The sequence below is a fragment of the Taudactylus pleione genome, unplaced genomic scaffold (genome assembly GCF_031769625.1).
Source record: "Taudactylus pleione unplaced genomic scaffold, aTauple2 ptg000440l, whole genome shotgun sequence".
In the NCBI taxonomy this organism is placed as follows: domain Eukaryota; kingdom Metazoa; phylum Chordata; class Amphibia; order Anura; family Myobatrachidae; genus Taudactylus; species Taudactylus pleione.
The window spans coordinates 1,703,626-1,727,001 of NW_028284842.1; the positions used below are offsets into that span (position 1 = coordinate 1,703,626).

Below are 23,376 nucleotides of genomic sequence, written 5' to 3' on the forward strand. Positions count from 1 at the left end.
GGAGGGCCGGAGGGGAGGTGACAGAAGATGATCACAGAGGAGGGGGGGCCGGAGGGGAGGTGACAGAAGATGATCACAGAGGAGGGAGGTCCGGAGGGGAGGTGACAGAAGATGATCACAGAGGAAGGGGGGGCCGGAGGGGAGGTGTCAGAAGATGATCACATAGGAGGGAGGGCTGGAGGGGAGGTGACAGATGATCACAGAGGAAGGGGGCCGGAGGGGAGGTGACAGATGATCACAGAGGAGGGGGGCCGGAGGGGAGGTGACAGAAGATGATCACAGAGGAGGAAGGGCCTGAAGGGAGGTGACAGAAGATGATCACAGAGGAGGAAGGGGATTGGGGAGGTGACAGAAGATGATCACAGAGGAGGGAGGGCTGGAGGGTAGGTGACAGAAGATGATCACAGAGGAGGAAGGGCCTGAAGGGAGGTGACAGAAGATGATCACAGAGGAGGAAGGGGATTGGGGAGGTGACAGAAGATGATCACAGAGGAGGGGGGCCGGGGGGGAGATGACAGATGATGATCACAGAGGAGGGGGGCCGGAGGAGAGGTGACAGAAGATGATCACAGAGGAGGGAGGGCCGGAGGGGAGGTGACAGAAGATGATCACAGAGGAGGGGGGGCCGGAGGGGAGGTGACAGAAGATGGTCACAGAGGAGGGGGGGCCAGAAAGGAGGTGATAGATGATGATCACAGAGGAGGGGGGGACGGAGTGGAGGTGACAGAAGATGATCACAGAGGACGGGGGGCCGGAGGGGAGGTGACAGAAGATGATCACAGAGGAGGGAGGGCCGAAGGGGAGGTGACAGAAGATGATCACAGAGGAGGGAGGGCCGGAGGGGAGGTAATCTGGGCAGCTTGAGGGAGCATGAAATGTAAAAACGGATCTCAGATCTGTAACTTATTTTGGATGCAAAGAAACCGAGATAAAACTAACAGGCGTCCGTCATACAGTGCAGCACCCCATGAATACCGGAAACCTGGATGGCGCCCTCTGTCCATTTTGGCACCTGGAGCTCATGCTCTACTGGAACCACCCTCACTACTCCCCTGTGCGCTAGGTAAGGATTACACACGTGTGCTATGTAAGGATTACACACATGTGCTAGGAAAGATTACACGCGTGTGCTAGGTAAGGTATACACACTACATGAGGGGGAAATCACAGAGACCTTCTGTGAGAAATCCTGTACAGTCCTTAACATTCAGCACTTACTGAGCAAAGGAAACAATTGTACTGTGCTAATCCTGGGACATTGTGGGGACTCCAGTACACAGAGTACCACTGATTACACCATGTGCGATGAATGTCCTGTCACCTTCCCAGCTTGTTGATTGATTGGACCTTCTCTGAGTTGGATATGAACATGGATCCTGGGATATATAATTGGTCCTGGTATATATAATGACCAGCTAGCTACATATTGAGTAGATGGATGAGTATATGCCCCCCCCCCCCAAAGATGGCAGGGTGAGGGGCCACACTAATTGTCAGGGCCCCTACTGTATCCCTTTTCTCCAGGTGTTATGGGTTTGGATACAGTTTCCCAGCAGCATACACTGGCTTTATTGGCTGGATGTAGATATCTAATACATTACACAGATGGTTTATTATAGCTCCTGGATCTGGGGAGCTTCATCGGAAGGTTGTGGCTAATCATTAGGACAGGTACGGTGGGAGATTAATATTAATGGCTGCATTGTTGCTGGTACCCGGGCTATATTCCTGCAGTAATGTGATATAAGCGATGACCTAGTGTAAACCTGACACGAGATGAAGAGATTTCACTTACACAAATAACACAAAACATCAGCACTTTGTGTCTTTATTGAAACCAGTCAGATGGCATCAGGTGGGGGCAAATTAGTTGTATAAGACCAAACGCAGACAGTAATAGGACGACACTGATAAGAGTAATGAAATATGTAAAGAAAAACAAAAAAGCAAAACTACACTAATCCTCCCGATAGGACACATCACAGATCCTAAATCACTACGCTAGAAACTCCATAACATACACTCACAGAACAATATAGGAAGCATAGAAAATAGCTCCAGAGAATGACTGATATCTAAACGCTTGTACTATTATAGGAGTAATTACAAATATATAAGAAAAATATAATTCTACTTATTCATAAGGCTCATTCAATAGAAGTTTGTGTAGATCGGGGCTGTCATGGTCGGGGGCTGAAGATGAGTATATTACATTCCTGGGAGACTGTCCTGCATCCAGCCAGAATCAAGCTGAGCACCTGGTGTATTTCTCACAGGGATGGTCGTCCAACAAAGTTACTCCAAGAGCAGGGAGTACAATTCCTCAGGATGTTACTAGTCCTCTGAATGTTACAATTCCTCAGGATGTTTCAAATGCCTCTGGACGTTACAAGGGCTTCTGGATGTTACAAGGGCCTCTGGACGTTACAAGTCTTCGGGATGTTACAAGTCTTCGGGATGTTACAAGTCCTCAGGATGTTACGATTCCTCTGAATGTTACGATTCCTCTGAATATTACGATTCCTCAATATGTTACAAATCCTCTGGATGTTACAAGGGCCTCAGGATGTTACAAGTCTTCGGGATGTTACAAATCTTCGGGATGTTACAAGTCCTTGGGATGTTACAAGGGCCTCAGGATGTTACAAGTCTTCGGGATGTTACAAATCTTCGGGATGTTACAAGTCCTTGGGATGTTACAATTCCTTGGTATGCTACAAGTCCTTGGGATGTTACAATTCCTTGGTATGCTACAAGTCTTCGGGATGTTACAAATCTTCAGGATTTTACAAATCCTCTGGATGTTACAAGGGCCTCAGGATGTTACAAGTCTTCGGGATGTTACAAATCTTCGGGATGTTACAAGTCCTTGGGATGTTACAATTCCTTGGTATGCTACAAGTCCTTGGGATGTTACAATTCCTCGGGATGTTACAAGTCCTTGGGATGTTACAAGGGCCTCAGGATGTTACAAGTCTTCGGGATGTTACAAATCTTCGGGATGTTACAAGTCCTTGGGATGTTACAATTCCTTGGTATGCTACAAGTCCTTGGGATGTTACAATTCCTTGGTATGCTACAAGTCTTCGGGATGTTACAAATCCTCTGGATGTTACAAGGGCCTCAGGATGTTACAAGTCTTCGGGATGTTACAAATCTTCGGGATGTTACAAGTCCTTGGGATGTTACAATTCCTTGGTATGCTACAAGTCCTTGGGATGTTACAATTCCTTGGTATGCTACAAGTCTTCGGGATGTTACAAATCCTCTGGATGTTACAAGGGCCTCAGGATGTTACAAGTCTTCGGGATGTTACAAATCTTCGGGATGTTACAAGTCCTTGGGATGTTACAATTCCTTGGTATGCTACAAGTCCTTGGGATGTTACAATTCCTTGGTATGCTACAAGTCTTCGGGATGTTACAAATCTTCGGGATGTTACAAATCCTCTGGATGTTACAAGGGCCTCAGGATGTTACAAGTCTTCGGGATGTTACAAATCTTCGGGATGTTACAAGTCCTTGGGATGTTACAATTCCTTGGTATGCTACAAGTCCTTGGGATGTTACAATTCCTCGGGATGTTACAAGTCCTTGGGATGTTACAAGGGCCTCAGGATGTTACAAGTCTTCGGGATGTTACAAATCTTCGGGATGTTACAAGTCCTTGGGATGTTACAATTCCTTGGTATGCTACAAGTCCTTGGGATGTTACAATTCCTTGGTATGCTACAAGTCTTCGGGATGTTACAAATCCTCTGGATGTTACAAGGGCCTCAGGATGTTACAAGTCTTCGGGATGTTACAAATCTTCGGGATGTTACAAGTCCTTGGGATGTTACAATTCCTTGGTATGCTACAAGTCCTCGGGATGTTACAAGGGCCTCAGGATGTTACAAGTCTTCGGAATGTTTAAAATCTTTGGGATGTTACAAGTCCTCGGGATGTTACAAGTCCTCGGGATGTTACAAGTCCTCGGGATGTTACAAGTCCTCGGGATGTTACAAGTCCTCGGGATGTTACAAGTCCTCGGGATGTTACAAGGGCCTCAGGATGTTACAAGTCCTCGGGATGTTACAAGTCCTCGGGATGTTACAAGTCCTCGGGATGTTACAAGTCCTCGGGATGTTACAAGTCCTTGGGATGTTACAAGGGCCTCAGGATGTTACAAGTCTTCGGGATGTTACAAATCTTCGGGATGTTACAAGTCCTTGGGATGTTACAATTCCTTGGTATGCTACAAGTCCTTGGGATGTTACAATTCCTTGGTATGCTACAAGTCTTCGGGATGTTACAAATCTTCGGGATGTTACAAATCCTCTGGATGTTACAAGGGCCTCAGGATGTTACAAGTCTTCGGGATGTTACAAATCTTCGGGATGTTACAAGTCTTCGGAATGTTTAAAGTCCTTGGGATGTTACAAGTCCTCGGGATGCTACAAGTCCTCGGGATGTTACAAGGGCCTCTGGGTAACTTCTGACAATCTGCAGGATTCTTCCATTATCATGGTGCGTAGGGGAGGATAGTAAGCAGGAATCCAGCCATTAGCAACAAATAAAGCTCAGTGCAAATCTGCCAAATGCTGCGCAAAGTATCCAAAAGGCCAATAACAGAACGTTCTGTGAACAAATGAGACAAAATGAGGAATGTGAGATTTGTAGTGAATATAATTTATTACAGCAGCCTTATCAGCATTATGAAGAGAACATGGAGCGACTTTTCCCCTCAGAGTCACTAAGATCTGGACAGTAACAACAAGGGGGAAGTGTGTCAGTCTCATACTGTAGTGACAGATGGGGGTATGCATTAGGGCACAGATGTGTTCTTCCATATTTGCAGGAGGAGCACAATGGGGACCACCGGACTCTTGGAATACTGTGTCCAGTCCGGGAAAGAGTTGGAACGAGTCACTTAGTACTAGGAGCTCGGTGGTGCGGCCCTCGGAGGTGTCTATATTAATGATAAAATAAGTAACAGGTAGCAGAGATGCGCCTGAGATAATATATTACGTGTGTCCGCCTTGGGGTGCATGGGGTGTGTTACGCAGTATCTTGTGCTGTGTAGTTTTACTCATTATTGAGGTCACTGTAAACAAGCGAAGTGCGGGGCCAGTTCTCAGAGAACCCACAACAACCAAATTTTAGCCTTTTAAAAAAATATATGTATATTTTTATTTTTATAAAATACAGATCCAAAACCAAAACACGGGAGTCGGCGACATCTCTACTCGAAGGTTTATCAGAGGAAACATTCAGAGCATAAAGTGAGTCAGGTGTAGAATATAATATATTAGACAGGAGAATATTATGTATAATTCAGCAGCTGGATTTTCTATTATATTGTTTCTTACTGACAGGGAGCATTTTGCTGACTGTAAGTAAATGCACCTTTGTATAGACATAGAAGTCAGATCACCTATATTATATGCACAGAGCAGGTGCTCTCCTGCGCTGGGACAGATACTTACACGTCAGGGGTTCCCCTATGTGCTGTACACGGTGTAGAACGTGGCGATGATGAGGGGGGCTGTCGTTACAATCAGCACCACTGAGCCCCACATTACAGATTTCTGCAGACAGGTGGAACATTTTGTACCTGTAAGACACAAAACAATTACAAAGCGTGCCTGTATTATGTTATATTGTTCTACGTGATCATATCCATAGGGATGGTGCATTTGTAACAGATAATGTTTATTCATTTCATAGAAAGATTTATACTGTTACTTACTATAACTACCTAACTGGCTATTGTCAGACTTTTCTTATGATTGTATTAGGTGAAGAACCTCTATTTATTACTTATCCAACACTATGGGGCAGAGGGCCAGGCGGGGGGCACTGCCGTACTGCCGCCTGGTGCATTGAAGGGAGGGTAAGGGGCAGTGTGTTACAAATATGAGACAAGAAGAAGATATGTACTCTAGGGAAGGAAGGAGAAGAAACAATATATAATACTCCATGTTGTTGATGTTATAGTGACGTCAGTACTGTGTAGGTCACCACGTGCAGAGAGATGTTATAGTGAGGTCAGTACTGTGTAGGTCACCACGTGCAGTGAGATGTTATAGTGACGTCAGTACTGTGTAGGTCACCACGTGCAGTGAGATGTTATAGTGGGGTCAGTACTGTGTAGGTCACCACGTGCAGTGAGATCTTATAGTGATGTCAGTACTGTGTAGGTCTCCACGTGCAGTGAGATGTTATAGTGAGGTCAGTACTGTGTAGGTCACCACGTGCAGTGAGATGTTATAGTGAAGTCAGTACTGTGTAGGTCACCACGTGCAGTGAGATGTTATAGTGACGTCAGTACTGTGTAGGTCACCACGTGCAGTGAGATGTTATAGTGACGTCAGTACTGTGTAGGTCACCACGTGCAGTGAGATGTTATAGTGACGTCAGTACTGTGTAGGTCACCACGTGCAGTGAGATGTTATAGTGAGGTCAGTACTGTGTAGGTCACAACGTGCAGTGAGATGTTATAGTGATGTCAGTACTGTGTAGGTCACCAAGTGCAGTGAGATGTTAGTGACGTCAGTACTGTGTAGGTCACCACGTGCAGTGAGATGTTATAGTGATGTCAGTACTGTGTAGGTCACCACGTGCAGTGAGATGTTATAGCGAGGTCAGTACTGTGTAGGTCACCACGTGCAGTGAGATGTTATAGCGACGTCAGTACTGTGTAGGTCACCACGTGCAGTGAGATGTTATAGTGACGTCAGTACTGTGTAGATCACCACGTGCAGTGAGATGTTATAGTGACGTCAGTACTGTGTAGGTCACCACGTGCAGTGAGATGATATAGTGACGTCAGTACTGTGTAGGTCACCACGTGCAGTGAGATGTTATAGTGACGTCAGTACTGTGTAGGTCACCACGTGCAGTGAGATGTTATAGTGAGGTCAGTACTGTGTAGGTCACCACGTGCAGTGAGATGTTATAGTGACGTAAGTACTGTGTAGGTCACCACGTACAGTGAGATGTTATAGTGACGTCAGTACTGTGTAGGTCACCACGTAGAGTGAGATGTTATAGTGACGTCAGTACTGTGTAGGTCACCACGTGCAGTGAGATGTTATAGTGACGTCAGTACTGTGTAGGTCACCACGTGCAGTGAGATGTTATAGTGACGTCAGTACTGTGTAGGTCACCACGTGCTGTGAGATGTTATAGTGACGTCAGTACTGTGTAGGTCACCACGTGCAGTGAGATGTTATAGTGAGGTCAGTACTGTGTAGGTCACCACGTGCAGTGAGATGTTATAGTGAGGTCAGTACTGTGTAGGTCACCACGTGCAGTGAGATGTTATAGTGATGTCAGTACTGTGTAGGTCACCACGTGCAGTGAGATGTTATAGTGAGGTCAGTACTGTGTAGGTCACCACGTGCAGTGAGATGTTATAGTGAGGTCAGTACTGTGTAGGTCACCACGTGCAGTGAGATGTTATAGTGAGGTCAGTACTGTGTAGGTCACCACGTGCAGTGAGATGTTATAGTGCTGTCAGTACTGTGTAGGTCTCCACGTGCAGTGAGATGTTATAGTGAGGTCAGTACTGTGTAGGTCACCACGTGCAGTGAGATGTTATAGTGACGTCAGTACTGTGTAGGTCACCACGTGCAGTGAGATGTTATAGTGACGTCAGTACTGTGTAGGTCACCACGTGCAGTGAGATGTTATAGTGATGTCAGTACTGTGTAGGTCACCACGTGCAGTGAGATGTTTTAGTGATGTCAGTACTGTGTAGGTCACCACGTGCAGTGAGATGTTATAGTGAGGTCAGTACTGTGTAGGTCACCACGTGCAGAGAGATGTTATAGTGACGTCAGTACTGTGTAGGTCACCACGTGCAGTGAGATGTTATAGTGACGTCAGTACTGTGTAGGTCACCACGTGCAGTGAGATGTTATAGTGACGTCAGTACTGTGTAGGTCACCACGTGCAGTGAGATGTTATAGTGAGGTCAGTACTGTGTAGGTCACCACGTGCAGTGAGATGTTATAGTGAGGTCAGTACTGTGTAGGTCACCACGTGCAGTGAGATGTTATAGTGAGGTCAGTACTGTGTAGGTCACCACGTGCAGTGAGATGTTATAGTGCTGTCAGAATTGTGTAGGTCACCACGTGCAGTGAGATGTTATAGTGATGTCAGTACTGTGTAGGTCACCACGTGCAGTGAGATGTTATAGTGACGTCAGTACTGTGTAGGTCACCACGTGCAGTGAGATGTTATAGTGACGTCAGTACTGTCTAGGTCACCACGTGCAGTGAGATGTTATAGTGAGGTCAGTACTGTGTAGGTCACCACGTGCAGTGAGATGTTATAGTGAGGTCAGTACTGTGTAGGTCACCACGTGCAGTGAGATGTTATAGTGACGTCAGTACTGTGTAGGTCACCACGTGCAGTGAGATGTTATAGTGATGTCAGTACTGTGTAGGTCACCACGTGCAGTGAGATGTTATAGTGAGGTCAGTACTGTGTAGGTCACCACGTGCAGTGAGATGTTATAGTGAGGTCAGTACTGTGTAGGTCACCACGTGCAGTGAGATGTTATCGTGAGGTCAGTACTGTGTAGGTCACCACGTGCAGTGAGATGTTATAGTGCTGTCAGTACTGTGTAGGTCACCACGTGCAGTGAGATGTTATAGTGACGTCAGTACTGTGTAGGTCACCACGTGCAGTGAGATTTTATAGTGACGTCAGTACTGTGTAGGTCACCACGTGCAGTGAGATGTTATAGTGACGTCAGTACTGTCTAGGTCACCACGTGCAGTGAGATGTTATAGTGACGTCAGTACTGTGTAGGTCACCACGTGCAGTGAGATGTTATAGTGACGTCAGTACTGTGTAGGTCACCACGTGCAGTGAGATGTTATAGTGACGTCAGTACTGTGTAGGTCACCACGTGCAGTGAGATGTTATAGTGAGGTCAGTACTGTGTAGGTCACCACGTGCAGTGAGATGTTATAGTGAGGTCAGTACTGTGTAGGTCACCACGTGCAGTGAGATGTTATAGTGCTGTCAGTACTGTGTAGGTCACCACGTGCAGTGAGATGTTATAGTGAGGTCAGTACTGTGTAGGTCACCACGTGCAGTGAGATGTTATAGTGACGTCAGTACTGTGTAGGTCACCACGTGCAGTGAGATGTTATAGTGCTGTCAGTACTGTGTAGGTCACCACGTGCAGTGAGATGTTATAGTGACGTCAGTACTGTGTAGGTCACCACGTGCAGTGAGATGTTATAGTGAGGTCAGTACTGTGTAGGTCACCACGTGCAGTGAGATGTTATAGTGAGGTCAGTACTGTGTAGGTCACCACGTGCAGTGAGATGTTATAGTGAGGTCAGTACTGTGTAGGTCACCACGTGCAGTGAGATGTTATAGTGAGGTCAGTACTGTGTAGGTCACCACGTGCAGTGAGATGTTATAGTGAGGTCAGTACTGTGTAGGTCACCACGTGCAGTGAGATGTTATAGTGCTGTCAGTACTGTGTAGGTCTCCACGTGCAGTGAGATGTTATAGTGAGGTCAGTACTGTGTAGGTCACCACGTGCAGTGAGATGTTATAGTGCTGTCAGTTATTGTGTAGGTCTCCACGTGCAGTGAGATGTTATAGTGACGTCAGTACTGTGTAGGTCACCACGTGCAGTGAGATGTTATAGTGATGTCAGTACTGTGTAGGTCACCACGTGCAGTGAGATGTTTTAGTGATGTCAGTACTGTGTAGGTCACCACGTGCAGTGAGATGTTATAGTGAGGTCAGTACTGTGTAGGTCACCACGTGCAGTGAGATGTTATAGTGACGTCAGTACTGTGTAGGTCACCACGTGCAGTGAGATGTTATAGTGAGGTCAGTACTGTGTAGGTCACCACGTGCAGTGAGATGTTATAGTGAGGTCAGTACTGTGTAGGTCACCACGTGCAGTGAGATGTTATAGTGCTGTCAGTACTGTGTAGGTCACCACGTGCAGTGAGATGTTATAGTGATGTCAGTACTGTGTAGGTCACCACGTGCAGTGAGATGTTATAGTGACGTCAGTACTGTGTAGGTCACCACGTGCAGTGAGATGTTATAGTGACGTCAGTACTGTCTAGGTCACCACGTGCAGTGAGATGTTATAGTGAGGTCAGTACTGTGTAGGTCACCACGTGCAGTGAGATGTTATATTGAGGTCAGTACTGTGTAGGTCACCACGTGCAGTGAGATGTTATAGTGAGGTCAGTACTGTGTAGGTCACCACGTGCAGTGAGATGTTATAGTGAGGTCAGTACTGTGTAGGTCACCACGTGCAGTGAGATGTTATAGTGAGGTCAGAACTGTGTAGGTCACCACGTGCAGTGAGATGTTATAGTGAGGTCAGTACTGTGTAGGTCACCACGTGCAGTGAGATGTTATAGTGCTGTCAGTACTGTGTAGGTCTCCTCGTGCAGTGAGATGTTATAGTGAGGTCAGTACTGTGTAGGTCACCACGTGCAGTGAGATGTTATAGTGAAGTCAGTACTGTGTAGGTCACCACGTGCAGTGAGATGTTATAGTGAAGTCAGTACTGTGTAGGTTACCACGTGCAGTGAGATGTTATAGTGACGTCAGTACTGTGTAGGTCACCACGTGCAGTGAGATGTTAGTGACGTCAGTACTGTGTAGGTCACCACGTGCAGTGAGATGTTATAGTGACGTCAGTACTGTGTAGGTCACCACGTGCAGTGAGATGTTTTAGTGATGTCAGTACTGTGTAGGTCACCACGTGCAGTGAGATGTTATAGTGAGGTCAGTACTGTGTAGGTCACCACGTGCAGTGAGATGTTATAGTGAGGTCAGTACTGTGTAGGTCACCACGTGCAGTGAGATGTTATAGTGAGGTCAGTACTGTGTAGGTCACCACGTGCAGTGAGATGTTATAGTGAGGTCAGTACTGTGTAGGTCACCACGTGCAGTGAGATGTTATAGTGAGGTCAGTACTGTGTAGGTCACCACGTGCAGTGAGATGTTATAGTGCTGTCAGTACTGTGTAGGTCACCACGTGCAGTGAGATGTTATAGTGATGTCAGTACTGTGTAGGTCACCACGTGCAGTGAGATGTTATAGTGACGTCAGTACTGTGTAGGTCACCACGTGCAGTGAGATGTTATAGTGAGGTCAGTACTGTCTAGGTCACCACGTGCAGTGAGATGTTATAGTGAGGTCAGTACTGTGTAGGTCACCACGTGCAGTGAGATGTTATAGTGAGGTCAGTACTGTGTAGGTCACCACGTGCAGTGAGATGTTATAGTGAGGTCAGTACTGTGTAGGTCACCACGTGCAGTGAGATGTTATAGTGAGGTCAGTACTGTGTAGGTCACCACGTGCAGTGAGATGTTATAGTGAGGTCAGTACTGTGTAGGTCACCACGTGCAGTGAGATGTTATAGTGAGGTCAGTACTGTGTAGGTCACCACGTGCAGTGAGATTTTATAGAGAGGTCAGTACTGTGTAGGTCACCACGTGCAGTGAGATGTTATAGTGCTGTCAGTACTGTGTAGGTCTCCACGTGCAGTGAGATGTTATAGTGAGGTCAGTACTGGGTAGGTAACCACGTGCAGTGAGATGTTATAGTGCTGTCAGTACTGTGTAGGTCTCCACGTGCAGTGAGATGTTATAGTGAGGTCAGTACTGTGTAGGTCACCACGTGCAGTGAGATGTTATAGTGACGTCAGTACTGTGTAGGTCACCACGTGCAGTGAGATGTTATAGTGAGGTCAGTACTGTGTAGGTCACCACGTGCAGTGAGATGTTTTAGTGATGTCAGTACTGTGTAGGTCACCACGTGCAGTGAGATGTTATAGTGAGGTCAGTACTGTGTAGGTCACCACGTGCAGTGAGATGTTATAGTGACGTCAGTACTGTGTAGGTCACCACGTGCAGTGAGATGTTATAGAGACGTCAGTACTGTGTAGGTCACCACGTGCAGTGAGATGTTATAGTGAGGTCAGTACTGTGTAGGTCACCACGTGCAGTGAGATGTTATAGTGAGGTCAGTACTGTGTAGGTCACCACATGCAGTGAGATGTTATAGTGAGGTCAGTACTGTGTAGGTCACCACGTGCAGTGAGATGTTATAGTGAGGTCAGTACTGTGTAGGTCACCACGTGCAGTGAGATGTTATAGTGCTGTCAGTACTGTGTAGGTCACCACGTGCAGTGAGATGTTATAGTGACGTCAGTACTGTGTAGGTCACCACGTGCAGTGAGATGTTATAGTGACGTCAGTACTGTGTAGGTCACCACGTGCAGTGAGATGTTATAGTGACGTCAGTACTGTCTAGGTCACCACGTGCAGTGAGATGTTATAGTGACGTCAGTACTGTGTAGGTCACCACGTGCAGTGAGATGTTATAGTGACGTCAGTACTGTGTAGGTCACCACGTGCAGTGAGATGTTATAGTGAGGTCAGTACTGTGTAGGTCACCACGTGCAGTGAGATGTTATAGTGAGGTCAGTACTGTGTAGGTCACCACGTGCAGTGAGATGTTATAGTGAGGTCAGTACTGTGTAGGTCACCACGTGCAGTGAGATGTTATAGTGAGGTCAGTACTGTGTAGGTCACCACGTGCAGTGAGATGTTATAGTGAGGTCAGTACTGTGTAGGTCACCACGTGCAGTGAGATGTTATAGTGAGGTCAGTACTGTGTAGGTCACCACGTGCAGTGAGATGTTATAGTGCTGTCAGTACTGTGTAGGTCACCACGTGCAGTGAGATGTTATAGTGCTGTCAGTACTGTGTAGGTCACCACGTGCAGTGAGATGTTATAGTGAGGTCAGTACTGTGTAGGTCACCACGTGCAGTGAGATGTTATAGTGAGGTCAGTACTGTGTAGGTCACCACGTGCAGTGAGATGTTATAGTGAGGTCAGTACTGTGTAGGTCACCACGTGCAGTGAGATGTTATAGTGAGGTCAGTACTGTGTAGGTCACCACGTGCAGTGAGATGTTATAGTGAGGTCAGTACTGTGTAGGTCACCACGTGCAGTGAGATGTTATAGTGAGGTCAGTACTGTGTAGGTCACCACGTGCAGTGAGATGTTATAGTGAGGTCAGTACTGTGTAGGTCACCACGTGCAGTGAGATGTTATAGTGCTGTCAGTACTGTGTAGGTCTCCACGTGCAGTGAGATGTTATAGTGAGGTCAGTACTGTGTAGGTCTCCACGTGCTGTGAGATGTTATAGTGAGGTCAGTACTGTGTAGGTCACCACGTGCAGTGAGATGTTATAGTGAAGTCAGTACTGTGTAGGTCACCACGTGCAGTGAGATGTTATAGTGAAGTCAGTACTGTGTAGGTCACCACGTGCAGTGAGATGTTATAGTGACGTCAGTACTGTGTAGGTCACCACGTGCAGTGAGATGTTAGTGACGTCAGTACTGTGTAGGTCACCACGTGCAGTGAGATGTTATAGTGATGTCAGTACTGTGTAGGTCACCACGTGCAGTGAGATGTTTTAGTGATGTCAGTACTGTGTAGGTCACCACGTGCAGTGAGATGTTATAGTGACGTCAGTACTGTGTAGGTCACCACGTGCAGTGAGATGTTATAGTGACGTCAGTACTGTGTAGGTCACCACGTGCAGTGAGATGTTATAGTGATGTCAGTACTGTGTAGGTCACCACGAGCAGTGAGATGTTATAGTGAGGTCAGTACTGTGTAGGTCACCACGTGCAGTGAGATGTTATAGTGAGGTCAGTACTGTGTAGGTCACCACGTGCAGTGAGATGTTATAGTGAGGTCAGTACTGTGTAGGTCACCACGTGTAGTGAGATGTTATAGTGATGTCAGTACTTTGTAGGTCACCACGTGCAGTGAGATGTTATAGTGATGTCAGTACTGTGTAGGTCACCACGTGCAGTGAGATGTTATAGTGATGTCAGTACTGTGTAGGTCACCACGTGCAGTGAGATGTTATAGTGACGTCAGTACTGTCTAGGTCACCACGTGCAGTGAGATGTTATAGTGACGTCAGTACTGTGTAGGTCACCACGTGCAGTGAGATGTTATAGTGAGGTCAGTACTGTGTAGGTCACCACGTGCAGTGAGATGTTATAGTGAGGTCAGTACTGTGTAGGTCACCACGTGCAGTGAGATGTTATAGTGATGTCAGTACTGTGTAGGTCACCACGTGCAGTGAGATGTTATAGTGATGTCAGTACTGTGTAGGTCACCACGTGCAGTGAGATGTTATAGTGAGGTCAGTACTGTGTAAGTCACCAAGTGCAGTGAGATGTTAGTGAGGTCAGTACTGTGTAGGTCACCACGTGCAGTGAGATGTTATAGTGAGGTCAGTACTGTGTAGGTCACCACGTGCAGTGAGATGTTATAGTGATGTCAGTACTGTGTAGGTCACCACGTGCAGTGAGATGTTATAGTGATGTCAGTACTGTGTAGGTCATCACGTGCAGTGAGATGTTATAGTGAGGTCAGTACTGTGTAGGTCACCACGTGCAGTGAGATGTTAGTGAGGTCAGTACTGTGTAGGTCACCACGTGCAGTGAGATGTTAGTGAGGTCAGTACTGTGTAGGTCACCACGTGCAGTGAGATGTTAGTGATGTCAGTACTGTGTAGGTCACCACGGGCAGTGAGATGTTAGTGATGTCAGTACTGTGTAGGTCACCACGTGCAGTGAGATGTTATAGTGATGTCAGTACTGTGTAGGTCACCACGTGCAGTGAGATGTTATAGTGATGTCAGTACTGTGTAGGTCACCACGTGCAGTGAGATGTTATAGTGATGTCAGTACTGTGTAGGTCACCACGTGCAGTGAGATGTTATAGTGATGTCAGTACTGTGTAGGTCACCACGTGCAGTGAGATGTTATAGTGAGGTCAGTACTGTGTAGGTCACCACGTGCAGTGAGATGTTAGTGAGGTCAGAACTGTGTAGGTCACCACATGCAGTGAGATGTTATAGTGATGTCAGTACTGTGTAGGTCACCACGTGCAGTGAGATGTTATAGTGAGGTCAGTACTGTGTAGGTCACCACGTGCAGTGAGATGTTAGTGAGGTCAGTACTGTGTAGGTCACCACGTGCAGTGAGATGTTATAGTGAGGTCAGTACTGTGTAGGTCACCACATGCAGTGAGATGTTATAGTGATGTCAGTACTGTGTAGGTCACCACGTGCAGTGAGATGTTATAGTGCTGTCAGTACTGTGTAGGTCACCACGTGCAGTGAGATGTTATAGTGAGGTCAGTACTGTGTAGGTCACCACGTGCAGTGAGATGTTATAGTGAGGTCAGTACTGTGTAGGTCACCACGTGCAGTGAGATGTTATAGTGATGTCAGTACTGTGTAGGTCACCACGTGCAGTGAGATGTTATAGTGATGTCAGTACTGTGTAGGTCACCACGTGCAGTGAGATGTTATAGTGATGTCAGTACTGTGTAGGTCACCACGTGCAGTGAGATGTTATAGTGAGGTCAGTACTGTGTAGGTCACCACGTGCAGTGAGATGTTAGTGAGGTCAGTACTGTGTAGGTCACCACGTGCAGTGAGATGTTATAGTGATGTCAGTACTGTGTAGGTCACCACGTGCAGTGAGATGTTATAGTGATGTCAGTACTGTTTAGGTCACCACGTGCAGTGAGATGTTATAGTGAGGTCAGTACTGTGTAGGTCACCACGTGCAGTGAGATGTTAGTGAGGTCAGTACTGTGTAGGTCACCACGTGCAGTGAGATGTTATAGTGAGGTCAGTACTGTGTAGGTCACCACGTGCAGTGAGATGTTATAGTGAGGTCAGTACTGTGTAGGTCACCACGTGCAGTGAGATGTTATAGTGATGTCAGTACTGTGTAGGTCACCACGTGCAGTGAGATGTTATAGTGATGTCAGTACTGTGTAGGTCACCACGTGCAGTGAGATGTTATAGTGAGGTCAGTACTGTGTAGGTCACCACGTGCAGTGAGATGTTAGTGAGGTCAGTACTGTGTAGGTCACCACGTGCAGTGAGATGTTAGTGATGTCAGTACTGTGTAGGTCACCACGTGCAGTGAGATGTTAGTGATGTCAGTACTGTGTAGGTCACCACGTGCAGTGAGATGTTATAGTGATGTCAGTACTGTGTAGGTCACCACGTGCAGTGAGATGTTATAGTGCTGTCAGTACTGTGTAGGTCACCACGTGCAGTGAGATGTTATAGTGAGGTCAGTACTGTGTAGGTCACCACGTGCAGTGAGATGTTATAGTGAGGTCAGTACTGTGTAGGTCACCACGTGCAGTGAGATGTTATAGTGATGTCAGTACTGTGTAGGTCACCACGTGCAGTGAGATGTTATAGTGATGTCAGTACTGTGTAGGTCACCACGTGCAGTGAGATGTTATAGTGAGGTCAGTACTGTGTAGGTCACCACGTGCAGTGAGATGTTATAGTGATGTCAGTACTGAGTAGGTCTCCACGTGCAGTGAGATGTTATAGTGAGGTCAGTACTGTGTAGGTCACCACGTGCAGTGAGATGTTATAGTGAGGTCAGTACTGTGTAGGTCACCACGTGCAGTGAGATGTTATAGTGATGTCAGTACTGTGTAGGTCACCACGTGCAGTGAGATGTTATAGTGAGGTCAGTACTGTGTAGGTCACCACGTGCAGTGAGATGTTAGTGAGGTCAGTACTGTGTAGGTCACCACGTGCAGTGAGATGTTATAGTATGTCAGTACTGTGTAGGTCACCACGTGCAGTGAGATGTTATAGTGATGTCAGTACTGTGTAGGTCACCACGTGCAGTGAGATGTTATAGTGAGGTCAGTACTGTGTAGGTCACCACGTGCAGTGAGATGTTAGTGAGGTCAGTACTGTGTAGGTCACCACGTGCAGTGAGATGTTATAGTGAGGTCAGTACTGTGTAGGTCACCACGTGCAGTGAGATATTATAGTGAGGTCAGTACTGTGTAGGTCACCACGTGCAGTGAGATGTTATAGTGATGTCAGTACTGTGTAGGTCACCACGTGCAGTGAGATGTTATAGTGATGTCAGTACTGTGTAGGTCACCACGTGCAGTGAGATGTTATAGTGAGGTCAGTACTGTGTAGGTCACCACGTGCAGTGAGATGTTAGTGAGGTCAGTACTGTGTAGGTCACCACGTGCAGTGAGATGTTAGTGAGGTCAGTACTGTGTAGGTCACCACGTGCAGTGAGATGTTAGTGATGTCAGTACTGTGTAGGTCACCACGTGCAGTGAGATGTTAGTGATGTCAGTACTGTGTAGGTCACCACGTGCAGTGAGATGTTATAGTGATGTCAGTACTGTGTAGGTCACCACGTGCAGTGAGATGTTATAGTGATGTCAGTACTGTGTAGGTCACCACGTGCAGTGAGATGTTATAGTGATGTCAGTACTGTGTAGGTCACCATGTGCAGTGAGATGTTAGTGAGGTCAGTGCTGTGTAGGTCACCACGTGCAGTGAGATGTTATAGTGAGGTCAGTACTGTGTAGGTCACCACGTGCAGTGAGATGTTATAGTGATGTCAGTACTGTGTAGGTCACCACGTGCAGTGAGATGTTATAGTGAGGTCAGTACTGTGTAGGTCACCACGTGCAGTGAGATGTTAGTGAGGTCAGTACTGTGTAGGTCACCACGTGCAGTGAGATGTTATAGTGAGGTCAGTACTGTGTAGGTCACCACGTGCAGTGAGATGTTATAGTGAGGTCAGTACTGTGTAGGTCACCACGTGCAGTGAGATGTTATAGTGATGTCAGTACTGTGTAGGTCACCACGTGCAGTGAGATGTTATAGTGATGTCAGTACTGTGTAGGTCACCACGTGCAGTGAGATGTTATAGTGAGGTCAGTACTGTGTAGGTCACCACGTGCAGTGAGATGTTAGTGAGGTCAGTACTGTGTAGGTCACCACGTGCAGTGAGATGTTAGTGAGGTCAGTACTGTGTAGGTCACCACGTGCAGTGAGATGTTAGTGATGTCAGTACTGTGTAGGTCACCACGTGCAGTGAGATGTTAGTGATGTCAGTACTGTGTAGGTCACCACGTGCAGTGAGATGTTATAGTGATGTCAGTACTGTGTAGGTCACCACGTGCAGTGAGATGTTATAGTGATGTCAGTACTGTGTAGGTCACCACGTGCAGTGAGATGTTATAGTGATGTCAGTACTGTGTAGGTCACCATGTGCAGTGAGATGTTAGTGAGGTCAGTGCTGTGTAGGTCACCACGTGCAGTGAGATGTTATAGTGAGGTCAGTACTGTGTAGGTCACCACGTGCAGTGAGATGTTATAGTGATGTCAGTACTGTGTAGGTCACCACGTGCAGTGAGATGTTATAGTGAGGTCAGTACTGTGTAGGTCACCACGTGCAGTGAGATGTTAGTGAGGTCAGTACTGTGTAGGTCACCACGTGCAGTGAGATGTTAGTGAGGTCAGTACTGTGTAGGTCACCACGTGCAGTGAGATGTTAGTGAGGTCAGTACTGTGTAGGTCACCACGTGCAGTGAGATGTTAGTGATGTCAGTACTGTGTAGGTCACCACGTGCAGTGAGATGTTATAGTGATGTCAGTACTGTGTAGGTCACCACGTGCAGTGAGATGTTATAGTGATGTCAGTACTGTGTAGGTCACCACGTGCAGTGAGATGTTAGTGACGTAAGTACTGTGTAGGTCACCACGTGCAGTGAGATGTTAGTGAGGTCAGTACTGTGTAGGTCACCACGTGCAGTGAGATGGTAGTGATGTCAGTACTGTGTAGGTCACCACGTGCAGTGAGATGTTATAGTGATGTCAGTACTGTGTAGGTCACCACGTGCAGTGAGATGTTATAGTGATGTCAGTACTGTGTAGGTCACCACGTGCAGTGAGATGTTATAGTGATGTCAGTACTGTGTAGGTCACCATGTGCAGTGAGATGTTAGTGAGGTCAGTGCTGTGTAGGTCACCACGTGCAGTGAGATGTTATAGTGAGGTCAGTACTGTGTAGGTCACCACGTGCAGTGAGATATTATAGTGATGTCAGTACTGTGTAGGTCACCACGTGCAGTGAGATGTTATAGTGAGGTCAGTACTGTGTAGGTCACCACGTGCAGTGAGATGTTATAGTGATGTCAGTACTGTGTAGGTCACCATGTGCAGTGAGATGTTAGTGAGGTCAGTGCTGTGTAGGTCACCACGTGCAGTGAGATGTTATAGTGAGGTCAGTACTGTGTAGGTCACCACGTGCAGTGAGATGTTATAGTGAGGTCAGTACTGTGTAGGTCACCACGTGCAGTGAGATGTTATAGTGATGTCAGTACTGTGTAGGTCACCGCGTGCAGTGAGATGTTATAGTGACGTCAGTACTCTGTAGGTCACCACGTGCAGTGAGATGTTATAGTGAGGTCAGTACTGTGTAGGTCACCACGTGCAGTGAGATGTTATAGTGATGTCAGTACTGTGTAGGTCACCATGTGCAGTGAGATGTTAGTGAGGTCAGTGCTGTGTAGGTCACCACGTGCAGTGAGATGTTATAGTGAGGTCAGTACTGTGTAGGTCACCACGTGCAGTGAGATGTTATAGTGATGTCAGTACTGTGTAGGTCACCACGTGCAGTGAGATGTTATAGTGAGGTCATTACTGTGTAGGTCACCACGTGCAGTGAGATGTTATAGTGATGTCAGTACTGTGTAGGTCACCATGTGCAGTGAGATGTTAGTGAGGTCAGTGCTGTGTAGGTCACCACGTGCAGTGAGATGTTATAGTGAGGTCAGTACTGTGTAGGTCACCACGTGCAGTGAGATGTTATAGTGATGTCAGTACTGTGTAGGTCACCACGTGCAGTGAGATGTTATAGTGAGGTCAGTACTGTGTAGGTCACCACGTGCAGTGAGATGTTATAGTGATGTCAGTACTGTGTAGGTCACCATGTGCAGTGAGATGTTAGTGAGGTCAGTGCTGTGTAGGTCACCACGTGCAGTGAGATGTTAGTGAGGTCAGTGCTGTGTAGGTCACCACGTGCAGTGAGATGTTATAGTGAGGTCAGTACTGTGTAGGTCACCACGTGCAGTGAGATGTTATAGTGAGGTCAGTACTGTGTAGGTCACCACGTGCAGTGAGATGTTATAGTGATGTCAGTACTGTGTAGGTCACCACGTGCAGTGAGATGTTATAGTGATGTCAGTACTGTGTAGGTCACCACGTGCAGTGATTACTGCTCTCCCCCTTCTTGTGTCCACAAGTTCCTGGACTGCAGCAGGAGCTATGTTCTGCCATTCTGCCTTATATATAGTGACCACCAATGACACTGAGGAAGGTGGGGTCAGCCTAGACAGCACCTGTCGCTCCAATTCGTCCCAAAGGTTCTCAATGGGGATAAGATCTGGACTCTGAGCTGCCCAGTTTATCCGGTTTACCAAATTTTCTGTATACCAGTCCAGCGTCACCCTGGAAATATGACAGGTGACATTGTTGCCCTGATAAATACATTTGTTGTTTCCATAGAACTGCAAGTGCCTGGGCCCCACTACCAAGTGTTATTGTCAGACCACCACTTAGTGGCCATGTGGAACTGGTGTGCGGTGGTATGTATGGGACCATTTAGCTGGCGCAGGGGTGTCCAATCACTTTTGTCTACATAGTGTACTTGCTGTGCAGCGGATTATATGCTTCCACTGTGTGGCCGGAGGCTGGCCCCACGTGTACAATGGTGGCCGCGGCACTGAAGGGGTTAACCTCCATGCTGCTGCGCCATTTTTAAATATAGCAATGGGCACTAGGTGCCATAATTGATTGTATTGAGGGTGCTAGTCGCCATGTTATAAATGAATTACCGACGCTAGACGCTGAGTGCTTAAATTATATGTAATGCTCGGTCACGGACCCCGGACGTTCCCCGGTGGCCACAGCAGTGGTTTGTGTTAACCCCTGCAATGCTGAGCCAGGGGTGGGGGCTGTAAGTCAGCGCCGCAACCCCCGGATCATCTCTGGCAATGAGGGCTCCACGCTGGGGTCTCCCGACACCCCAGTTCCACATGGACGCTGCTGGCCCCTCCATGCCGGCTGCTCCTCGTGGCCACTCAGCGGAGGGCAGGGCTGAGTGCTGGCTGCTGGGGACCGTGAGCAACGCTCCCGGCACCCCAGGACAGCAGAAAGCCGCTGCAGCTAGGACATGATTGTCCCGGACTGCAGGGCTAAGTGGCACACAGGGGGACTGGGCTAGCCGGCTCCCCAGGTGGTGCTGTGCACTGACGCTGGAGACTGGGAGCCTAGCTCCCAGCGTCCCAGCTCCACAGCACAGCATGGGGGCAGTTAACCCTCAGAGCGCCGCACCAAGGGAAGGACTGCGATGGCCACACACTGGGAGATTGGAGAATTGGGAGATTGGAGACGCCAGCTCCCAGTGCAGCACAGCAGCGGGGCTGTAGCCGCCAGTTAGGGCAGCGTGGCTGCCGGTTGGGGGGACAGGGAGCATTGGCTCCCTAAGTCCCCACGCTGAGAGGGGGGAAGTATGGAGCGCTCGCAGCCAGAATTCTGTGCTGGGGCGCTCAGGAGGATTAACCCCTGGTGGAGCCCCAGCAGTGCAGGACGGCAGGGATAAGGGTACCCAGTGCTGAGCGCTGGGCACAACAACATAATAAATAAAAACAAACACATTATAAATGGCCTGTGCAGCCCTGAGCCAGGACAGGAGGTCCCGGGCTGCAGTGCTGCAAGTGTTTACAAGCCTGATGCTGTGCACAGGCAGGAAATGTTAATGTACATAAAAATGTATGTTTAAAGTGTATAATTTAAGGAAAAGTGCACTTACCTGTGATGCTCTGGACGGCCAGGGGATCCAGCATCCTCCGTGGGCTGCTGGAACCCCCAGCCTCTTCCCTAGGGGAATAAAATATTCTCCTATGCAGCCTCATGTCTGGAAGTGGTATGAGGGGGTGCACAGGGAGTTGGCTAAGGCAGCCAGCTAAGTGTGGTAGGGAGCTCCAAATGAGCTTCCCTTCTGTGGCCAGGAAACCATGCCCAGGGACCCTGCTTCCCACCTCTGGAGCTCAGATTCAGGCAGAGGTGGCTGGCTTGGTCTCTTAGCAGATTCCTGGAAGTAGGGCTTTGGAGGGAAACCTCCCCCAGCCCTAGACAAGCCAACTCCTGGGTGGCGACCAAAACCCCAGGTAGTCTCAGGCTCAGGGGAGTGACCACTCCCCACTGTCCATAGGGGACAATGTTAAATGTGGCTAGCACATGCACAGGTCATGCACTTAAGGTGATTGGTTGTAAACCACAGGGTAGACTTACCCCCTGTGATAATGTGTATTGAAGAAGCATAAAAGAAGGCTCCATGCCTGGTAATGTTGTACATCAGCGATTCCCAACCTCGGTCCTCAATTCACACTAACAGTCCTGGTTTTGGTGATATCCAGGCTTAAGCACAAGTGGTTAAATCAAAATAACTGAGGTACTAATTAAGTCACCTGTGCTCCAGTATGGCTATCCTCAAAACCTGGACTGTTAGTGTGCCTTGAGGAGCTTGGTGGTGGCAGCTTCAGTAATCGCCCCCGGCACAGTGGGCGGAGTCAGTGACAGGCGGTCACTGAGAGTTCGAAAAGCGCTAACCCGAGACCAGGGCTGGCCTAGACGAAAGGTGTCCGTCACACACTGCTAACTGGCAGCTCTGATGTAATATAATGAGATATCACACTGCTAACTGGCAGCTCTGATGTAATATAATGAGATATCACACTGCTAAGTGACAGCTCTGATGTAATATAATGAGATATCACACTGCTAAGTGACAGCTCTGATGAAATATAATGAGATACCACACTGTTAAGTGACAGCTCTGATGTAATATAATGAGATATCACCCTTCTAAGTGACAGCTCTGATGTAATATAATGAGATATCACACTGCTAAGTGACAGCTCTGATGTAATATAATGAGATATCACACTGCTAAGTGACAGATCTGATGTAGTATAATGAGATATCACACTGCTAAGTGACAGCTCTGATGTAATATAATGAGATATCACACTGCTAAGTGACAGCTCTGATGAAGTATAATGAGATATCACACTGCTAAGTGACAGCTCTGATGTAATATAATGAGATATCACACTGCTAAGTGACAGCTTGATGTAATATAATGAGATATCACACTGCTAAGTGACAGCTCTGATGTAATATAATGAGATATCACACTGCTAAGTGACAGCTCTGATGTAATATAATGAGATATCACACTGCTAAGTGACAGCTCTGATGTAATATAATGAGATATCACACTGCTAAGTGACAGCTCTGATGTAGTATAATGAGATATCACACTGCTAAGTGACAGCTCTGATGTAATATAATGAGATATCACACTGCTAAGTGACAGCTCTGATGTAATATAATGAGATATCACACTGCTAAGTGACAGCTCTGATGTAATATAATGAG

At 47.3% G+C, this 23,376-nt stretch overlaps 1 protein-coding gene across 1 annotated transcript in view; it reads right to left on the minus strand.

Annotated features, from left to right (window-relative positions):
- Nucleotides 1–1,814: 1,814 nt before the first annotated feature.
- LOC148505738 (uncharacterized) overlaps nt 1,815–23,376 on the minus strand; it is a gene marked incomplete at its 5' end in the record, with an annotated part of 441,920 nt that continues 420,358 nt past the window's right edge. Inside the window, 2 exons of the mRNA XM_088447799.1 lie at nt 1,815–4,619; nt 5,468–5,595. Coding sequence (XP_088303925.1) covers nt 5,483–5,595 — 113 coding nt within the window. The remainder of the gene's footprint in view (nt 4,620–5,467; nt 5,596–23,376) is intronic.